The sequence below is a fragment of the Typopeltis vanoorti genome, chromosome 8 (assembly GCF_054136105.1).
Source record: "Typopeltis vanoorti isolate ZY-2024b chromosome 8, IOZ_Tvanoo_1.0, whole genome shotgun sequence".
Classification (NCBI taxonomy): Eukaryota; Metazoa; Arthropoda; class Arachnida; order Uropygi; family Thelyphonidae; genus Typopeltis; species Typopeltis vanoorti.
The window spans coordinates 50,115,893-50,139,179 of record NC_143556.1 but is presented as its reverse complement, the minus strand read 5'-3'; the positions used below and the strand labels follow the sequence as shown (position 1 = coordinate 50,139,179).

The 23,287-nt window shown below is 37.0% G+C and overlaps 1 protein-coding gene across 4 annotated transcripts in view; it reads left to right on the top strand.

Moving 5' to 3' along the window:
• The window catches only part of EndoB (SH3 domain containing GRB2 like, endophilin-B), a 277,611-nt gene that overhangs the window by 171,848 nt on the left and 82,476 nt on the right, over nucleotides 1-23,287 (top strand). Inside the window, exon 6 of one of the 4 annotated variants that reach the window (XM_090397229.1) lies at nucleotides 18,116-18,151. The exons of the other annotated variants lie outside the window; for them this stretch is intronic. Within the exon in view, the coding sequence (XP_090253355.1) occupies nucleotides 18,116-18,151 (36 nt within the window). The remainder of the gene's footprint in view (nucleotides 1-18,115; nucleotides 18,152-23,287) is intronic. 4 annotated transcript variants of the gene reach the window in all.

The window sequence follows — 23,287 nt, the reverse complement described above, 5'->3', positions numbered from 1 at the left end:
GTCTTGTAAAGAGAGTCTGTTTCAGCATTGCAATTATCCTCTGAGTTTTATTCACAATTACACCAAAGTATATAACTTTTGGTTTACTAACATTGAACTGATATCCATTTTCACCTGCCCACAATTACAGCTTATTCAGATCATTCTGCAAGTATTACCCTACCTTTCTTTACATTATTATTATTATTACGGGTATCTCCATGGAGTCAGTAGACTCATCGCGGGAGACCCAAGCTAGCAAAACAATATCTGTCATATCTCTTCTTGAATTCATTTACAGATGAAGAGCTCACAACAAAGTCAGGCAATGAATTCCACTCATTCACCACCCTCCAGGCAAAAAACCTTGTTCTGACACCTTTGTTAACCACACTCTTCTTTAATTTCCAGAGATGACCTCTTGTTCTTCCATCACTATCACACAGCTGAAACATTTCCCCTGCATCAATCCTATAAAAACCTTTTAGTAATTTGAATGTTTCTATCATATCCCCTCTTCTTCGCCTATCAACCAATCTCTGCAATCCACAAGCTCTCAATCTATCAATGTAGGGAGCATTTTTTATATCACTCACCAACTTGGTCACTCTTCTCTGAACCCTCTCCACAGCCTCCTCATCTCCAAGGAATCCAGGTGACCAGACCTGAGCACAGTAATCCAAATGTGGAAGTATCAATGCTTTATAAAGGGGAATAATAACTTCTTTATCTCTGGATGTCAGTGTGTTCCTCAACAACCAAGTAATCCTATGTGCAATCTTGGACACCTTAGCAATGTGTCCTCTGAACTTCATCTCCTTATCTACCAATACCCCTAAGTCCCTAGCCTCATCAATCTCTTGGAGTACCTTTCCATCGATGTAGTACACAGCTGGTAATCTTTTAATCCCAAAATGCAAGACTTTACACTTTTCCACATTGAACTGACATCCATTTTCTTTTGCCCATTTTACCAGCTTGATTTTTTATTGCACTACACAACTTTGCATCATCAGCAAACAACTGAATATCTCCCTTTAAGCCGTTTCCTATATCATTTATATACAAATTAAACAACATTGGCCCAAGCACAGAGCCCTGAGGCACACCACTGGTCACCTGCCTCATTCTGGACTCGGCTCCTCCATACACCACCTTATGGTATCTCTCCCTGAGCCATTCTCCTATCCATATCACCAATTTAATATCCATTCCCATCTGCTCCAATTTGCGTAACAGTGTTCTATGGGGTATCCTGTCAAAAGCCTTAGCAAAATCCAGAAGTACCACTGTGTAGCCAGTTCCTTTGTCCAACTCTGATGTTATTCTATTATGGATAGTTAATAGATTGCTAAGGCAGGATCTACCTTTAACAAAACCATGTTGGCCTCTATAGAGTATCATATCCTGATCCACCCATTCTTGAATTTTGTCTTTAACCAACTTTTCCAATACTTTTACCACTACTCCTGAGATGGTGATTGGTCTGTAATTCAATACTGCAGTTTTAGAGCCACCCTTATGCAAAGGAACCACTTTGCCTAACTTCCACTCCCTAGGGACCATACCAGAGTTCAAACTTAAATTAAATATCCAGGTAAGAGGGGTTGACAATTCATTTGCACATTCACGCAACACCCGAGCTGATATTCCATCTAAGCCTACCGCAGTGTTTGCATTTAAGTTTCGCAATATATTTAATACCTCTGATTCTTTAGCTTCAATTCTCACATTAGGTATTGCTATAGGTATAGAGATATCCTCACTTGGGTGATAGACTTTTGAGAAGTGATCACTCAGTAACTCGACTATTACATCTGATTTTGTCACCTCAATACCATCAGCACCCACTAAGGTTATCCTTCCGAAGTCATTCTTCCTCTTACTTGCCACATAGCGGAAGAACTCTTTGGGATTACCCTTGATCTCTTTGGCTAAGGTCTTCTCATAATCTGATTTAGCTTTTCTTACTATGCTGGTAACCTTCCTAGCTTGAGCCTTGTACTGCTCATGGGTGTCCTGATCGCCCTTCTCCTTGTAAATTCTCCATAACATTTTCTTTTTTTGTAGTTCAAGCTTGATACTACTGCTCATCCATCTAATGCCTGCCTTGTTTGACCTCCTGACCATGGGGACACAATCTGATATAGCTTTCCTCAGATACCCGCTGATTTTATCCCAAGCACTGCTAACATCTTTCCCTTGCAATATGTTCTGCCATGGGATGGCTGCAAGCTCGCTCCGAAGCTTGTTATAATTGCCTAACCTGTAGTTTCGTACATACCCCTTCTTAATAGAAAAATCCACAGATTTTGCAACCTCCCAAGTCAATACCACATGATCGCTTTCACCAACTGGAGGTAACGAGGTCACCTTACTTAAGCATATAACCTCTGAACCAATAACCAGGTCCAACACTCTCACACCACGTGTCCCTTCAGTTACGTGCTGTTTCAAGTAATTATCTCGTAGCAGATGTATGAACTCCATTTCCTTTTTGCTACGTGATATTTCCTCCTTCCAATTGATATCACCATAATTAAAATCCCCCATAATAATCACTAAGCCATCACTCATTGCACTAAGTTGCTGATGCATGAATTCAATATCTCCCCCTGTACTCCCTGGCCTATAGCAGCATCCAACTGTATATTTGGTTGCGTTGGTCACTATTTCGCACCAGACTGCCTCAAATGAACTCTCATTCACATGTCTATCATCATGATATACTACTTTCTTTGGCTGCAACACATCAGCTATCATCAACAGTACTCCTCCTCCTGTTCTATCTTCTCTATCCTCCCTGAAAATACTGTACCCATCACATTCAATTCCAGTGACCACATCTTCTGCTGACAGCCAAGTTTCACTAATGCCTACAACTTTTGGTGAGATTTCACTGACTAATGCCAAAAATTCTTCTCTCTTATTTCTAATGCTTCTAGCATTGGTATACAAAAATTGCAGATTCCCTCTAGATCTTGTACCGGCTTTAGAACTGATATATAAGTCACTAACTACCGTAGTCCTATGCCGATTTTTTCCCCTCTCTTCTGCAATTTATTCTGCCTATAAGGATCAATAAATACACAATCAGTGCTAAAGTTTCTCTCTCTTACACTCAACCTTTTCAATATTAGTTTCCCTGCCCAATAACTTCAACCTGTTCAGAAAACAATAACTTCTTCAATATCTTATGTCCTTCCATGTTAAGATGCAGTCCATCTCTAGCATACAACTGCCTTTTTCCTTCAAACACACTCCAAACATCAACAAACTCCAGACCTCTTTTTCTGCACATTCTTGCAATCATATCATTCATTATCATTGCTCGTCTACTTAACTCGTAATTGTCAAAACGAGGCAGCACACACACTATTCTCCCATTGACACTTTTCCTCTTCACAATATCTAATAATGTTCTTAAATCTTTTCCTACCCGATTTATACTACCTCTCAGGTCATTCGTACCCACCATAACTATCATCTTGTCTGTTTCATGCCCTCTCTTTATTGCTAAAGCCACTCTTTCTATTGTACCATCAGCCAAGCACTCCTCATGCATACCACTCTCCATACCCTTAATCATCAGTAAATAGTTGTATATCTCCTGTCAGAAACTTCCCAGTGTCATTAAAGTCACATATGGAAGTTGGTGTTTTTTCAATACACTTAGCCACTTACCCAGTTAATATAGCATGATCACTGCTGCTATCAAAATCGCTCTCTGACACCATAATGTGTACTATCCTTGCCCTCCAGTCTTCTGTCACATGCTACCCAAGGAAGTTACCTCCAACAGCTCAAATTTGGCTTCATTTTTCTTTTAAGATTTCACAGTTGCCCAATCAATGTTCGGATAATTAAAATCACTCAAAATTAATTGCTTAGTATCCATTAAGTTTATTATGCAATGCATTTCATGGTCTCCAGTAACTGATCCATTAGGTCTATAGTAACACTCACCATATATTTGGTTTTGTTAAACTCCACTATTCACAGAATAGAGTAAATGGAATAATATTGTGAAGCAAGCCAAAACCTATAAAGGGTTGTAGAACTAAAAGAAGAAGAAAGAAGATTCCTCTTCACACCATATAGCTTCAAACTTGCCATATTTATATGTAATGGCATTGTGCATTTTTACCCTGTTTTTTTGACTTATATCCATAAGATGACATTTACTTATTCAGCTGTTTCTTTTTTTATTACCTCATGTACTGCTGCAGCTTTGGCTTCCTTGCACAGTCAACCATGAATCACCTTAACAACCAACCTGTCTTTCCACAATTCTCTGCACTTTATTCTTCCCCTATATATATATTCTCCCTCTCTATCTGATATTGTCTTTTCCAACATTTGTTCCAAATGTCTGACATTTGCCCTTCAGTGGAAGAGACCTGTGTTTGCATTTTGTTAAAGAAGTGAGGTACCTTTATAAGAGCTGAAGACAAGTTAGTCAGTCTCACATACACATGGTAGATTTTTTCCTCTCTGGTAACTATTTTCATAGACAAATCTACTGGGAATACATGCAGTTTAGGCATAAATATGCTAGCTTTATGCATTTTGTTTAAGATGTGAGGTACCTTTATAAGAGCTGAAGACAAGTTAGTCAGTCTCACATACACATGGTAGATTTTTTCCTCTCTGGTAACTATTTTCATAGACAAATCTACTGGGAATACATGCAGTTTAGGCGTAAATATGCTAGCCTTATAGTCATAGTTGTTTTGGCTGTAATTCAAATCATTGTCCAGTAAATCCATTCAAATGCATTCCATCTCTTAAAATTCTGCTTTCCAGCTTCCTTTTTTGAGATTACATTTTGCTTCATGCAGCTCAGCCATCATTTCTGTTATTAATCATGTTAATTATTTTTGCATTACTCAACCTATTGTTATACTCAGCAATACCTTAATCTACCTTTATCTACCTTTGCTACGAGTTGCCCTAGTTTGTACTACATGCTTTAGCTTATGCTAGTAGTTGCCGATACTTTTATAGTTGACTATATTCGGCATGAAACTCTTTGATTCCGATCTTTGAGTTTATTTGTTTTTGAAACAATGTGGGATTTAATATCCCCTTGATTTAAAAAATGTTACATCGCCGAAGTGAAGCCTATTGGCTCTTTATATTTAAGTAATTTAATGGGTGCACCTTTTTGACAACTCGTATAGCAAAGTATATAAGTTCTTTTCGCTATACCCTTGGTATTAATTTGGTCTACCTACTCACTGATGAGACCTCAATAAAGGTCGAAACCGGTCTGGGTAGTGACCTCCCACCATAATGTATAACATCATCCATCTCCTAGGAGATGGGTTTTACTTTATGGGAAATACTAAGAATAGTGATCAGAGCTTTATCTACCTTTGCTACGAGTTGCCCTAGTTTGTACTATGTACTTTGTACTGCATGCTTTAGCTTATGCTAGTAGTCGCCGATACTTTTATAGTTTAATATATTCGGCATGAAACTTTGATTCTGATCTTTGAGTTTCTTATTCGGCTTTGAAACAATGTGGGATTTAATATCCCCTTAATTTAAATAATGTTACATCGCCGAAGTGAGGCCTATTGGCTCTTTATATTTAAGTAAATACCTTAATCAATTTTCAAAGTACTGTATTATTCTCACCTGTTGCAGTTAGCATTGGTTGTTTCCACAACTGACACTAACTCTTATGCCCTTTCATTCCTTCCACAATGAGTTGCACTTCTCTGTGCACACTTATGCCAAACAAATAATGTCTGCTGTCTTCCTTGAAATAATATTGTAATGTCATTTTGAAACCTTTCTTTAGCTTTTCTTCACTTGACAAGAAAGTATATACTTATTCATCCATATTTTTTACAAGTGTAAGCAAACGATGATTTAGGGCACCTTATGAAGTCAGTTGCTCAGTGCAGCATAATTTTTGTTTATAATTGTATTGTACAGCTGCAATAGGTAATAAAGATGATCCTGAACCTTTTAAAAAAAATCTGATTTTATTTTTATATGGACTCCTTCATGAAGTACAAAGACTCATCAAGGAAGATCCCTATGTTATTCAGAGCCTAAATATCTATTATATCTCTCCTTGAAGTTCAAAGTGAAATATCTATTATATTTCACTTGGAACATCTATCTGCAGTCTATTCCACACACTTCACAATGAGATGAATCTGGACCTTGCATGCTTCCTAATTGCATCCTTACTCAGTTTCTGAATGTAAACCCTAATTTTTCCCTCCACGTGCAGTGATCTATAAAATGTCATTTATCTATATTAAGATTTGCTTACCAACTTGCATGACATAACTGGTAATTAGTTTACGGAATTAACAACGCAAATGAAGTATATTAATTAAAGATAACTTTAATGAATCACTTCTATATTTCGGCAACGTCACATTGCCATCTTCAGGAACATAAAGATATGTTATGTGCACGCAGGAACTAACACAAAGCAAATGAGGAAGAAAGCAAGAAACTAATATTGTTCCTAAAGTCCTAATGGTGCCCTCTTGCGGGCTAATTTGATAGTCTTGGCAGTTGGGCTGAAGTTCTCATAATGAAAGTCTCCCAAATTTGGGGCAGTTTCATGCACCCAAATTTGTTGAGGTTAGGAACGTTTTTTAGAGCTGCTGAAGATTCTTTGAATAATCTTTCGTATTTAAACTTGCTGCGATGAATTATTTTTGTTTTCTTCCAACGAATTTTATGGTGGGTATCTAAGGCATGGTCTGCCAGCTCAGAGCGGCTGTACTGGTGAAACTGGATGTAGTCTTGGTGTTCTGAAATCCTGATATTTGTTGTTCTGCCTGTTTGGCCAAAGTAGGACAATTTGCAGCTGCAAGGGACCTGGTATACACCAGGTAGGTCTAGGGGAAGTGGTTGGTCTTTGGTAGAGCGGATAAGGGATGCCAACTTTTTGTATGGTCTGTAACAGGAAGTAAGGTCATATTTTTTGAGGATATTGGTTATTTCCTCAGAGGTGCCCTGGATGTAGGGGATGGTGATAGACTTGGTGTAATCTTTATTGTGGAGGGGGTGAGGGGGTTGTGGTTTACAGGTTTTAGTATTTTTTGGATTTTTTGGGGGTTATAGCCATTGGCTAAGAAAGTGTTGAGAATGTGGTTTAGTTCATAAGTCAGGGCCTTGTCATCTGAGCAGATTAAATTTGCCCTGTTATATAGTGTTTTTATCACCCCATATTGTTATGAGGGGGAGGGGGGGATTGCTGGTGAATGTATCGGCCAGTATGGGTGGGTTTTCTGTAAACAGAGAAAACCAAAGATCCATTAAGCTGGCGGCTGATTAAAGTGTCTAGGAAGGGGAGGGTGTTGTTTTCCCCTTTTTCTAAGGTGAACTGGACTCTGTGGTGTTGGTTGTTTAAGTGTGTTAGGAAGGAGTGGAGTGTGTCTGAGCCATGTGGCCAAATAGCAAACACATCATCCACATAATGAAGCCAAATAGTGGGTTTTTGTGGGGTGGAGTTTAAGGCTTTCTCTTCAAATGTCTCCATAAAGAAATTGGCCAAGGGTGGGGAAAGTGGTGAACCCATGGCTGTCCCCTCTATCTGTTTGTAGAACTTTCCTTGCTAAACGAAATAGCCTGAGTTCATTGTGAACTGAAATAGGGCTGAGATATCGGGAGGAAACTTGGCTTGGATGAGCTCAAGGGTTTCTTTGAGTGGGACATTAGTGAATAGGGAGGAGACATCAAAACTGACCATTATGTCAGTGTGTTGGAGTGTGAGGTTTTCTATACTGGCTTTAAAGTGGGCTGAGTTTTTTATGTGTGATGGTGTGTTGTCAGTATAGTGTGTGAGCGTTTTGGCTAAATGTTTGGCTAATTTATATGTCGGGGAATCAATGCCATCCACTATGGGACGCAATGGCACATTTTGTTTATGTATTTTTGGGAGTCCATATAATCGGGGGGGTCTAGAATTATAAGGTTTAAGTTTGTTGGTGACTTCCACAGGCCAAGAAGTGACTTTCTTAAGGAGTCTGTGGAGAGTTCTAATCTGAGAGCTGGTCAAATTGTATTCAATGGGGAGGTAAGTAGTACGGTCTAGTACTAAAGCATTAGCTTACCTTTATAGTCTTTTTGATTGAGTACCACAGTGGCGCTTCCCTTATCAGCTTTGGTGATTACTATTTTTTTGTTGTTTTTCAATTCTTGTAGGGCTGCATATTCGTTTTTGGATAAGTTGGTTTTTGGAGGTTTGGCTTTAGTCAGAACACCGACTACATCCAGTCTTTAGGAACAATATTAGTTTCTTGCTTTCTTCCTCATTTGCTTTGTGTTAGTTCCTGCGTGCACATAACATATCTTTATGTTCCTGAAGATGGCAATGTGACGTTGCCGAAATATAGAAGTGATTCATTAAAGTTACCTTTAATTAATATACTTCATTTGCGTTGTTAATTCCGTAAACTAATTACCAGTTATGTCTAACCAACGTATAAGCCTTGCTACTAGAAACAACTTGCATGACATCTCCTCCCATTCATCTCTTCTTCAAACTGAAGACCACACTCTTTCATTCTCTCCTGCTATGCACAGTTGGATAGGCTATTATTATTATTAAGAGAGACCTCCAGGGAGTTAGGGGCTCATCAAGGGAGGCCACATACTACATGCACCAGCTATCATACTTATTCTTGAATTCATTCACACTGCCTACATGAACAACATCCAATAGCAATCCATTCCAATCACGCACCACCCTATGAGAGAGAAATCTCGCCTCATCCCCTTCTTAGTGGCATTCATTCTTAGCTTCCAAGGATACCCTCTTGTCCTTTCCCCACCCTCCATCAATTGAAATCCTGTATGACCCTTTCAGAAGTTTATAAGTCTCATTCATATCACCCCTCTTTCTCCAGTTTGCTAGTGTCTGCAGTCTACAAATTCTCAATCCTGATATCATTTTTAACACTCTCCTTTGTACTCTGTCCAATATATCGAATCACCACGGAAACCAGGAGACCAGACCTGTGCACAGTAGTCCAAGTGAGGTCTTATCAAGGTCTTGTAAAGAGGCAAAATGGCATCCTTATCTTTACATATGAATATTCATTTCAGTATTGCAATTATCTTTTGAGTTGTATTTGCAATCTTTGCTATATGACCCCTGAACTTCAACTTCCTATCTGCTAACATTCCAAGATCCCAATCCTCATCAATTTCTTCTAGCATAATCCCACCAATATAATATGACATTGGATATCTAATCACGCTTAAGTGAATGAACTTAACATTTACTGACATTGAACTAACATCCATTTTCTCATGCCCACAATTTCAGCCTACTCAAATCATTCTGCAAGTACTGGATATCAGCAGAATTCCTGATTACTCTACATATCTTTGCATCATTAGCAAATAGCTGTATGTCGCTTGTCAAATCCTTCCCAGTATCCTTAATGTAGATTGAATAACAGTGGACCAAGCACTGATCCTTGTGGTACACCACTGGTTATTTTATTTTATTTATTTATTTTTTTTTATTAATCTTTGTACTGGTTATGGGCAGTACTACCCTTACATCTCGTCCAGACTTGATATAGGCCTAAGCCTTTACAAGTGTTTTACCCTATGCCTGTTCTAGTTATTATTGTAGTCATTCTTTGGTGGCAACGCCATGCCACCAGTGTGTCCTGTAGGGCCCTCAAGGAAAGAACTTTTATATCCTTCTGCATAAGTCCAAGCTGTTTTAAGTCCTTATAACTATCTGCACTCCATATGCCATGTAAGGAGATGATGGTTCTGGTAAACCTCGGAGTTGCTCCATGCTCTTCCCTTATCTTACTAACTAGATCTTGGTTATTTTTATAATAGTTTACTTTATTATTATAGCTATAGGCTAGTGGGCGCCCTGTTCCCACCACCTGGGCATCAACTACCAAAACGTCACCATCTCTTTTAATCACTAAATCTGGCTTACGCAGACCCGCAGAGGTCCTATAATGTGGTTCCACCGCAGTCTCCCAACCGTTGTTCTTAAAGTGGTTGTTCAGAATGGAGACCACGGCATCATCGGTGCGGAAGCAACACTGGGCTATATTAGACAATGTCTCACTGTAGTGGCAGCCAGCCCTACAGTTTGAGTCGTCACTACTCCATCGAGCTGTGCAGGCTTGAGCAGGCAGGGCATTGATCCTCGTCCTGTTAAGGTCAATATACTCTAACCCAGGGACGAGTCTCTTGTCATCCCTTGCCCAATCATGCGGGGAGGCACCAGATATGACTCTTTTAAAGGAGCACCATCTACAGAACAGTACAACAGAGATGCCCACCTCTTGTGTTCTGCGGGTGCTGACTTTATTAAAGTACCTTGATAATTGGACCAGCATTTAGCCTGCCTAAAGTCTTCTTGTATTAATAGACTATAGAAAGCTTCTCTACAGATAGGGGAAGAAGATAGTTCTAACTGCACAATTCTTGACAGCCGTGGGATCATCCATCCAAGTGATGGAACCCCGAGCCCACCAACCTTCACCCTCGCATGGAAATATGCAGTAGGAGTGTCAGGCAGCAGTCAGAGCCATGATCTGACGGCTGAACGGATAGCCCTGTCTATTCGGGACAGTACCGAGATATATGTCCTACCAAGCACCAACTTGTGGTAAAAGCCAGGTAGGAGATAGTGGGAAAGGAGGAACAGTCTTTGCTGGGGTTGAGAGGAACTTTCCTCAAAGAAGCGATCCCAGCTTCTAAGATAGAATAAGCTGGGATCGCTTGGACTCACATCCCGGTATACCACTTTTTGATATGTCAGTCAGCCATCCTCTTATCCACACTAATGTTCCATAACACAAACCTATATTTTACAATTTATGCAGCAGTCTACTTTGCTGTATTCTGTCAAAAGCCTTAGAAAAATCCAAAAGTATCATGGTGTATCTATTCCCCTTGTCTAGTTCAATGGTAATATTGTTATAGAATGTGAGCAAGTTGCTAAAACATGACCTTCCCTTAGTACATCCATGTTGCTGAATGTTCATTGCAAAGTAGAGAATCACTGTCAACTCATTTCTGAATGCAAACCCTAACCAATTTTTCCAAAATCTTAACCACCACCACTCCTGAGATACTAATTGGTCGATAGTTGGATACATCAGTCTTTGCAGCATCCTTGTGCAATGGAATTAAAATATTGAAAAATTAAAAATGGAATTCTGATAGTGCATCATACATTCTTTCCAGTCCTGCAGAATAGCCAGTTCAGCTGAACACTCTTTTAGCACAGGTGCTGATATCCCACCAGTCCCTATTGCTGAATTCTTATTCAGTTTGTGTAACAGTTCTAATACTTCATCCTCATACACCTGAGTTTCTTCACCTAGTGAAGAGGTAGCAGTGAGCTCAATGTCACGTACACCAGGTTTGATAGCTTTTGACAAAATGGGTGCTCATTAGTTGAACAACCTCTTCCGCATCTATAACTTTCACGCCATCTGATTTAGAAGAGTTATTCTTTCATATTCATTCTTATTTTTACTTGCAGCATATTGATAGAATTCTTGTGGATTATCTTTAACACACAGAGCCAATTTCTTTTCATATTCTGACTGCTTTCTGTACAACAGTTGACTATTCTAGCCTGCTGCTTATAACTTTCATAACGGACATCATCCTTATGCACATGGTATTCCTTCCATATCATCCTTTTCTTACGAATCTCTTGCTTAATAAGATTACACATCCATTTGACTCCTACCCTATTTATTCTTTAAACTCTCGGGACACATTCTGATAGTGCATCATTTAAATATTGTTTAAATGCTTCCCATGCACTGTCGATATTCTTCCCATTCAGCAACCGATCCTATTCCACTGAACTCAGTATACTCCTCAGTTGGTCATAATTTCCTGCTTTGTAGTTCAGCATGTAACATTTTCTGAATGGAACATTCATAAACTTAGCCACTTCCTAAGCGAGTACCGCATGAACAGTGTCATCAACTGCAGGTAGAATAGCGTGGTCTTTAACTGAAGTACCATCTGACCCTATTATCAAATCTAACACTCTTTCATCTCGAATTCCTTGTGTCACATGCTGCTTGTGGAAGTTATCGAGCAACAGCTCAATATATTCAGTTTCATTCTTCTCATGAGATATTACTGCTACCCAATCAATGTTTGGATAGTTAAAGTCCTCCCATCATGATTGCTCTGTTCACACTAATTGTCTTTATTAGGTGATGCATTTCTTCATCACTAGCAACGAAACCACCAGACCTTTAACAACATCCCACTATGTATTTGATCTTGTTAGACTACACTTCATATCAGATGACTTCAAATTTACTGCCACATGAAAAACTGATACTAGTATTACAGTCACAGGTGTAAACTGTAACTGGATTCAAGTCATCCAATATCATTAGCAGCACACCCCTCCTCTATCCTTCCTAAAGATATTGTATCCTTTACACTCAGTACCAGTTAGTATGTCTGATTCTGATAGCCAGGTCTTACTAATGCCTACAATCTGATGCCCCAACATATTGACTAAGGCAACAAACTCTACCCCTTTGTTTCTGATACTCCCAGCATTTGTGTACAGATATAATAATCTACCTGCATGTTCTTTAGTATACTCTTGTCTGCAGTTTGCATGACACAGAGATCTCTTGCAGATCTTGCAGATCTCTATTCTTCTCTAGTGCTTTATACATGTATAAATCTTTGTGTAAGTTTGATAGGTCCAAACTGGAAGAACACAACGTCGAAATCATTCTCTCCTCGTCAACATTTCCATGACAAAGCCTATTCCTGTCATTAACACAGTTATATAACATTGTCACTCTTACACTCACATTCTCACCATTCCTCCCTTTATAATTTAGTTTCCCTGACTCTCTGTGTTAGGTCTCATACCAGTTATTAGTTTTTCTAGACTTCTGATACCAAATGCATTCAGGTGTAGGCCATCCTTCTTATACAAATCCAGTCTTCCCTCAAACTCGCTCCACACATCCAAAAACTCGCATCCAATCCCTCTACACAGCCTATGCATCGAATCGTTTGCCATCATGTCACTTCTTAATTCATTTTTATCATATCATATCTTTGTCACTCTTTAATCTTTTGGATTTTTTTTTTATCTCTATCTATCTATCTATCTATCTAATGAGATCTAGGATTCTATATCCCTTTTTATTATACAATTACAGTAGTTTTCAAAGAAAAAAAAAATTCATGTGTGGATCCAGTTGTTTCTTTAAAACTAAGAATAGAAAGGAGGGAGGGAGTACCATTTGGAAATACATTCATATGGTTCGAAAAAGTATATAAAGTGAAAACTTTTTTTTTTTAATGTTACAAAAAGGATAAATACCAAGTAACTCTAAGAGCTTTCGTACATATAGATGAGAATGAAATAGATAATATTATCTTCCCAAAATAATTCAGAATTTAATAAACCAAGGGATCAGCAGCGCATCTCTTATTTCTCCCGGAAACTCTGGTTTTTCATCATATAAACTCGAGAAAATCGCTTAGAACCCACACCATTTCAGATATCAAAATATTGTGTTAGGGACCACGAAATGGTGGTACTTGATCTCTGTCTTCACTGTGGGCTGCTTAATTAGCGATAGCCTTGGGCCAGCTATCTCTAATTGGCTACCAGTGGAGATTGAACTGCCCACTCAGTCTCCAAACAAATGTTGGATAGGGCTAAAACAGCCTCACCTACTCCCTATATGTGAATAAAAATAAAAAAAAAAAAGGGGGGGGGGCTTTGTATATTGCGCTGTTTCATTTATATAAGAAACATGCCAAAAATATCTTAATTACTTTAATAGAATTTGGTAGAAATAAAATAAAGAATTAATTTTAAAGTTGTAGTAGTGTGGGAGGAAATTGTATGCATTTTGATGATAAAGTTTCATGTGTGTGTGAATCATGTTATCAAAACTGTTCAGTGGAAATACGATGCAGCTCAACTGTTTTGACAGTATTTATCTACTTGTCATCTTCAGAAGTATAAATATGAGGGAGGGGGGGGGGGCTGAAAAGTTCTGATAAATAGCTAGAACAAAAATGATATTAAAGCAACTGATATAACTACAAGAAAGAACATATCTTAAAACCCTTTAACTCTCATGCTTCATCAAATTGTAATAATTTGTTCTTTTTCTTTTAGGATATATAAGAAAAAATGTCAGAGGTTTTGAAGAGACAGAGGTGCTGGCCACCAAGTTTTTCATGCTGCAAGAAAAGTCTGCAACTAACATTCACCAAACTTTGTGTGAGACTTCAGGGGACTGTGCCCCAGCATATCCAACAGTTGCCAGATAGGTGGGCAAGTTTAAAACTGGGCATTCTGAGACAACAGGTGTCCCTAGGTCAGGAAGACCTTCCACAATGATCACACTTGAAAACATCGATGCAGTGCATGCCATAGTCCTTGATGATCAATGAATACCAGTTGAAAACATTGCAAAGACTGAGGATATCCAGGGAACAAGTGGGGGTCATTATCAACCAACATCTCAACATGCAGAAGCTCTCAGCAAAGTGGGTCCCAAATGTTTGAATGCCGACCAAAAGAGAGAACGTGTGCTGTCATCTCAATAGATTTTGGGTCATTTTGAGAAATCAGGTGCAAATTTTTTTGGCTTGTATTGTGACTGTTCATGAAACAATGCATCATCACTATGAGAAACCAAAGAACAGTCAATAGAGTGGGGATACAAAGGTTCTCCATGGCCAAAGTAATCCTTATCAAGCATCTCAAAAAAAAGGTGAAACTGTTACAGCAGCAGCAGTTTAGTCAACAGCTCTGAAGGAAATACTGAAGGAAAAATGCATGTGGGAAACTGAGCAGAGGCATGTTGCTTTTGCAGGACAACACACCTTCTCTTACTGCTCATGAAACCCAACAGACAAGTAGACAACTTGGGCTTTCAATGCCTGCCTCACTCACCCTATTCGCCAGACCTAATCCCATCTGACTAATTCCTATTCCCAAATTTAAAGAAACACTTGAAAGGAACAAAATTTACCACATATTATTATTGTTATTACGTAACACCTCCAGGGAGTCCAAAGACTCGTCGAGCGAGGGTATCTACTCTACAACCCTGTCTCCACCACTCAATCCACCAACTACAACAAACCGCAACTACACCAATGCCATCTATTACCTACCACCACTAATATTTTCACAGACAATCACAAACATCCATGCCCTCAGAGGGGATTTGAACCCACAGCTTTTTTTGGCTGGAGAGCAGATATGCTAACCACTCAGCCAACCAGGCTGACCAGATGATGAAGTCATATCTGCAGCTGTAACAAGCGAGGGAATGTGTAGAATAATGTGCAAGTTACATGCTTCTACCTCAATTCCTTCACGGTGATTATCACAACTTTTCAGCACACCCTTGTATATATAAATTTCAGAAACATCAATGTAGAGTTCTTTGTAATATTTACATTCATGTTGGAAAGCAGTTCCTAGATCCATTGGGCAGACATTGTGAGAGTTTTGGTACAAGTTATGTGCTGCTGCTATTTTTATCAGTTTATCTTATGCACATACTGCATGGTGAAACTATTCTTTTTCTTCTTTTCCACATGGCCATAGTTGCTTCATTCAGCTACAATTCTAACTAAATCACACTGTAATAGGCTCGAGATAGATAACCAGATCACTCCTCATATTGTAAGACTTTTTTTTTTTTCTCACCAGAATAGCTTCCATGAATAGGCATTTGTTCTTTGATTCTCAAAGAAAGACATAACTACTCTATTCAGAAGAAAAGCATTAGACTTGTCAAAGGTACGAGCTGAAAGACTTTTTTTTCCATCTCCCATCTCTGATTAGCAATGGTGCAGCAGCATTCCTTTTCATATATTTTAGAAGACTAGCTAATCTGATTATAGTAACATTTTCTTTCACATCTAATTTTGTGGATATGGGGTGTTTCTACCATATATATGGAGGGATCCTCTGGTGAATGAAGTAGTATATAATGAGGAAGTTTTTGTCCATTTGGTTAGACTATAATAAATTTAGTTTAATCCTTTATCCAAGTGTAAGCAAACAGAGTTTGCGCCTGAAGTATCTTCAGGACTGAGGCAACTCGTGGTTAAGGTGGACCAAGCTCTCATTGCTCCTTGTCTTAGTATCCCCCATAATGCAAAGCACATCTCCTTGCAGACATGTATAATGCTGTGCATTAAGGGAAGGGCCACTATCCAGACCTGTTTCGACCCTCATTGAGGTCTCATCAGTGGGAGCCAGAACCAGAGGTGGTGATTCTAAGGTGGAAGCAATGGAGAAGTCTTTACTTATGTGAATCGCCAAAAGGTGTCTCACCTTATTATTAAATTACTCTGGATTTAGAGAAAGATGTTGGAAGTTTTTTCTCCACTTGGTTAGACTATAATAAATTTAGTTTAATCCTTTATCCAAGTGTAAGCAAACAAAGTTTGTGCCTGAAGTATCTTCAGGACTGAGGCAACTCGTGGTAAAGGTGGATGAGACCTCAAAGGTCGAAACTGGTCTGGGTAGTGGCCTTTCCCTTAATGCATAGCATTATATATGTCCGCAAGTAGATGTGCTTTTTCATTATGGGAGATATTAAGACAAGGAGTGATGAGAGCTTGGGACACCTTTACGACGAATTGCCTCAGTCCTGAAGATACTTCAGGCACAAACTTTGTTTGCTTACACTTGGATAAAGAATTAAACTAAATTTTTTGTAGTCTAACCAAGTGAAAAAACTTCCAACATCTTTCTCTAAATCCAGAGTTATTTAATAATAAGGTGAGACACCTTTTGGCAACTTGTATAGGTAAATATGACTTCTCCATTGCTTCCACCTTAGTATCACCACCTCTGGGTCTGGCTCCCACTGACGAGACCTCAATAAAGGTTGAAACCGGTTGGAAGCTTAAGTGATGAATGGCAATGCTGTAGCTCATGAAGTTAACTGAAGCACGGCTGTTGGTTACCCCTCAGATGACATATGAGCAAATGAGCGGCTTTGCTCGGTGGTGGGGTGAGCCTGTTACTGAGGGTAACAACACTGAATTTTTGGAGTTTGACCTGTACTTGAACGTTCAATAAAGGTCGAAACCAGTCTGGGTAGTGGCCCTTCCCTTAATGCATAGTATTATACATGCCTGCAAGGAGATGTGCTTTGCATTATGGGAGATGCTAAGACAAGGAGTGATGAGAGCTTGGTCCACTTTTACCACAAGTTGCCTCAGTCCTGAAGATACTTCAGGTGCAAACTTTGTTTGCTTACACTTGGATAAAGGATTAAACTAAATTTATTATAGTATATAATGAGACACATGTATTTATATGGCACTTTGAAGTTATTTCCAAAATATTGCTGCATTTGCTTTGAGAAGGATTTCATTTCCTCCAAAAGGGCAGGTAAACTGCACACCTATGTCAAATTTTTGAGTTGCATTGTTTGATATTAAATGATTTGATTATTAAAGCACTTTGCTTATATTACTCGTTTTTTAAATCATTACATCTATAGAATCCCTGTGGTTATATTTTCACTGGTCTATCATGCTTTCCAAATCTTTTTGTATATTAAACTATAATAAGTATTACTGTACATATATTCTAATTGCAAATCATTTTGTTCTTATCAGAAGTCAAAATTTGAATGTGTTGTAATTTACAGTTTTAAACTGAAACAGAGAATGTGTCCTAGGTACCTTCTCTGATTCACTGCCATCAGGTCTCTTTCTGTTATGAAAATTATATCCTTTCTGAAATAATTGAACTCACTTTTAATGAATTCATTTTTTAGATTGCACATAAAGGAAATCTATTTTCAGTGAATACAAGAAATCAGATTATGCATGTGGTATTTATTTTTGTATGAAATGAAGGTAGTACAATATTACAAAATGAGAAATTTATGAGAATTTCTGTGATTGCTTAGGTAATCACTCAAATGTGTGATCACATTTACTGTTCTTGTAATAAAAGCAAAAAAAAAAAAAAAATCAAAATTACTGTGTTTTGATATTGAACTAAGCAGAATTTATTACTAATATCAGAATCAGTTTACATTTTCAAACTACTGTTTATGTTTTTGTTTACTTAAAAAAAAAAGTTAAACTAATATTTCAATTCCTATAATGCAAGATGAAACCTGACATGATACAAAAGGAAATTCAACAGGTAACCCCTTTTCTTTTTCTGCTTTTTTTTTTCTTTTCTTAAATCAGAATCCTCAGTTTTACAGCTGTATGCAGAATTATGAAATCATGCATGTTGCATTTCTTAATTATACATAACTGCCTTTAATTTGATTTTAAATACAGTGTAATAAAATGTATCTTGTAAAAAAAAAAAAAAAAAAAAAAGACTGGTATAATGTATTCTGCTCTGATTAGCCAGAGTATTTGAAGTTGTTTGCCTCTTCTACTAATTCTTTTTAAAGTCAAATTTGTTTCATTTTTATAATACATTCTGATTTGCCATGTGCCAAGTTTGAAAATTTATGTGAGATACTAACATAAGCAGTCACACCATCACTGTCTCAATAGCAAAACTATTACCAGTATATATCTGAGAAGTTAGCTGAAGTTTTTATCAAATATATATCTTATGCCACTTTCAAATCGCACATCCAACTAGTAACCCTCATCCATTCTCCAAAAGATCAGCTTCATCCTCTTTCATATCCTGGAGTGTATAAAGTTCTCTGTGCCTGCAGCTTAGTCTGCTTTGGATAAATTGCTTAACATCTGCCTTCAGCATAAAAACTATTCCCAATGATATCTATGGCAAATCAGGACTAGCAGATGATACTCTGGATGTTTCTTAACACAGGATTAAATGAAAGCAATCAACTGTGCCATATGGAAGATACTAAAAGTCTGAGAAACTATTTTTAAAATATCAACATCAGTTACGAAGCACTCCCTTAACCACAACAATTATGACTACATTAATTTACTAAAGATCTGGGATACAGTCAGAGCCGGTGCTAGGGTCTTTGCCGCCCGCATGCAATGTCTATCTAAGCGCCCCTGTAACGATGTGGGCTTGTGTGGTTCTTTTACAATAATAAAAATTTAAATTATTTGAAATTCCTTAAATAAATTTTGAGAGAACAGCCACATGTTGGTTCGCTAAATGTAACGAACCGCAGGTGTTGACTAAGCAGGATAATCGGTAAAAACCTGAATATTCAAAAATTCTCAAAAGTTAAAGCAAATTTTGATAAAGCCACTTCACTTTAATCATTGAATATGATGATCCAGGGATTATAGCCTTCTCACCGACCCAAATTGCTAACAAAATTAAAATGAATTTTAATTAAAGTTAAAATTTATTTGAACTAAAGTTTAAAAAATTCTTTCATTTTACAAGTTACTAAATTCTTAGTAACTTGTAAACATTTTTTAATAATTTTTATAAGTGGAACTATCTTTTAGGAAAATAAAAGAAACTCAAGATAGATGAGAAAATAAGAAAAGAATTCTGAAATAATTAGAACATTTAATATAAGTATTCAAAAAATAAAATCTTTACAGAATAACAGAAAATAAATTAAATTACATAAATATACTTGACATTTTTTTAATTAAAATTTTAGGGTTTTTGTTTGCATATTCATAAAATTAGAAATAATGGTCTTAACGTCTAATTCCGCACATATATCATTTTCAGTAGCTATTAACGCCAAACTAAGAAGCTTTTTTGTGACATACTTGTTCTTAAGTAGGTTTTAAATTAATACCTACTTTTAATCAATTTCAACTTGGAAAAGGAACGTACACTGCTCGCTACACTAACAGGTAAGGTTAATTCTATTAACCTTACCTGTTCGTTCTATTAACGAACATATTGCAACATCTAGAAGTGTATAAAACATATTCACTGTAAATTTATCTTCTGGCGATTGTGGCGTTTCGTCATGATGCTTGTAGTCAAATTGTTGCGTCTTCTTTCGTCATCGGACTTCCATACCAGTTTTAAATTCTTGTTCTTCGTTCACCTCTTCACTCGGTTCTTTTGCCATTTTAGAACTTCTTTAAAATTTGTATCTGATCGATACTCTTGTAAGAATATTTTAAGTTTTCGATAGATTCTAAAGCAAGTGTAATATTCATATTTTTGTCTTGAAGCATTTTACTCACAGGGTTTATTCTGTTAAGTAAATCATGCCCAGTTATAAGAAAGCAAATAAATTTTTAGTCCTTTATTTTAGCACATAATGTTTGTGCTTCATGCTGAGTTTCTTTATTAAAATCTTCATTATTTAAAATTTCAAAAAGTGCATCGTAAATTTCTCGTAACTAATATCATAGAGGCAGATTGCATTAATTTTACTTTCCCATCGCGTATCTGATGGCTGTTTCAATGTTAATTTTTTTACGAACTTTAAAAGGATTGCCCAACGTTTGTAAGAGAATGAAAAGAAATTATATAGATCTTGAATAATTGCAAAGAAACTAATTGTATTACTTTTACATTCACTTTGCTGCATCGTTAATGATTACATTTAGAGTATGAGCAGCACATTGCACGTAAAAAGCTCGAGGATTTTTGTTTAAAAGCAAATTTTGGAGCCCATATTTTTTCCCTTTCATATTTGCCCCATTGTCATACCCTTGACCTTGCATGTCTTCAATGGGAATGTTCCATTTTTCCAGTTGTTCCATTATTGTTGCGCATAAATCACGTCCTGTGGAATCTGATATATCTGCAAAACCTAAAACGTTTTCCCTGATCTTAACAATTCCATTGTCACAGGAAACAAAACGAATAATAATGGTCATTTGTTCTGTTTTACTTACATCAGGTGTGCAGTCTAAAATTATGCAATAATATTTAGATTTTCGAATTGTTAATAAAATTGTATCCCTGATTGCGTTACTTAAAGTTTCCAATATTTCATTTTGACTGTCTTTACTCAAATAGTGTACTCTATTGTTTTGTTGTAGGGTCCTTTCAACATGATTTTCCATAACGGGATCAAACTTCGCAAACAGTTTGACTAATTTTAAAAAATTGCCGTTATTCCTTTCATGTAATTTATCAGATGATCCACGAAAAGTTAAATTTTGGCTACCAAGGAATTTTATAATTTCAATCAAGCGTTCTAGAACACTCGTCCAATGTTTCTTTTCCTCTCAATCAATAGTAGTTTTGTTTTTTAAATTTTTATCAAGTTCCTTCCATTTTAAGAAATTTTTCATGTGAGTTAAACTAGTCTTATGTATATGCAAAGTTGTACTTACATTTTTTCAATCGTTATAGCGTTCTACAAGACTACTTGATTCAGTAGGTGTGAAAGGTTTGCAACAAAAGCAAAAAACAGAATTTAAAGTTTCGGAATAAATGAGCCATGTTCTTGGCACGAGGTCACCGTTTTCCATTTTTCAATTATAATACGTGTTGCCAAATTTATGACCATATGTATCTCTGGGATATATTATATTTTTCTTTTGAACAGGCCCCATTTCAATTAAAACAACTCGTAATTTTTCATCAATATTTTCCCCATTCACCTGGATCTTCTAAATTTACAGAGCCTAACAATGTGTTAGTTTCATGGTCAACTACAACTAAATCTTCTCCTAACTATTTTTCACTTAAATCATGCATCTTGTTATCTTGTTCAATAGTTGCAATAGTACTTTCATGATGTACACGGTTCTTCAACTCTGATTTCTGATGTATCGAGTTGGTTATAATCTGCATCAGAATATTTTAACAAATTTATTAAGAGCCCCAGTTTGTTTCTTAACATCTGCTTCTTTCGCAGCATGACGCTTATGATTTTGTGCACTGGATAACTTTTTTTTAATTTTTGATTCCATTTCTATTTTATACCCACAAGAAATTATTACACAACACGACACAGAGACGAAATAATAGTCTGCACTATGCTACTGTCAGTAGCCTACTGAGATGCTTACCGTAGGACTGGTTAACTAGCAACAAATGTTTTGTACGAAAATTCGTTTCTGTTCACCATTTCACTTTAGATAGACTGCAGTAGACACAACATTCTTTAGGCAAGCATTTAGCCTGCTCTCGTTGCAGAATTGTAAACAGCCGGCTGATCAAAGAGGTGGCAATATACAATTTTTTAAAATTTTTATTCGGTGTATCCGGCTAATATTTATTTTGATATTGATCATTCTAAGATTTTTTTGTTTTCATGATAAAAATTTTGTTTCTTAAAAATGAACTTATGAATGGTTTCCCGGCGGCAGTGCCCGCATGCACTGCATGCCTGCTTCCGCTGGCCCTAGATACAGTCATTCTAAGACCACATTGAGCCTTATTTCTCTGAACTAACTTCATTTTTATTCAGTCACTAGAGGGCACTTTGTTACTTAGACACTAGTTACTTTTCAGCTATAATTTGAATTTTCTGTGACAATTTAATTGAGTGCTCTGTGTTTACCACAGTGAAAAATTTAGTAACTTATTTCCTTCTGCTGTTGTTTATATCATGAAGCACTAGCACTGTTAAGAATAACCTCCAATACCTAAGCCTATCTATATGTATTTGGAGGGTTAGCTTCAGGAATATGAAGATCAAATCCATTTCTTGAACAGATAAGTCTTGTCTGGCTGACCATATTATTATCATCTTACACAAATTTAAATAGATAGAAAATAAAATTTACAAAATAAATTTAAGTAGGAAAAATGATTTTATGTATGAGAAATACTCCATACATAAAGGTATGAGAGATAATCTAACCTCCTTTTGAACTTGAATGAAAAAAATCTTCTCATCTATAAGCTTAAAAAAAATAAAAAATTGTTTTCTGAAATCATGCTCACTATTCATAATAATTTTTGAAAGTTGAACTGAAGTTGGCCAAAATTTATTGACCCCCACCCCCCACTTCTCCTTCCCAGTAATACCTTTGATATCCAAAGCTATTTGGAAATCAGAAAGAGCAAGATGAAAGTTGTTAGCTTATTCTATTGAAGAGGGCAAGGGACTTTCAACTGATTCTGGATCCTGTCCATCTTAGCATCTTTCTTGCTTCCTCTCTGCCATTTCTACTGGTCGCAGTTAGCAGATATTTAAGTAGATAGGGAAGGCAGACTTACCCAACCGTTTGGAATGTGTAACATTTTCTGGCAACATTTGTGTTAGCAGAAACTCTTGCTGTATAAGTTTGCTTTATACTGAGGGGGGGGGGGTAAAAAAAACACTTACATTGAACTATTAATTTCTCTAATTTGAGAGCATTCTTAAACAGTTAATACCACATTGTTGGTAATGACTAGAAATAGTTAATTTCAAATTGATTTTCAACAAAGATGAAATGTAGCTTG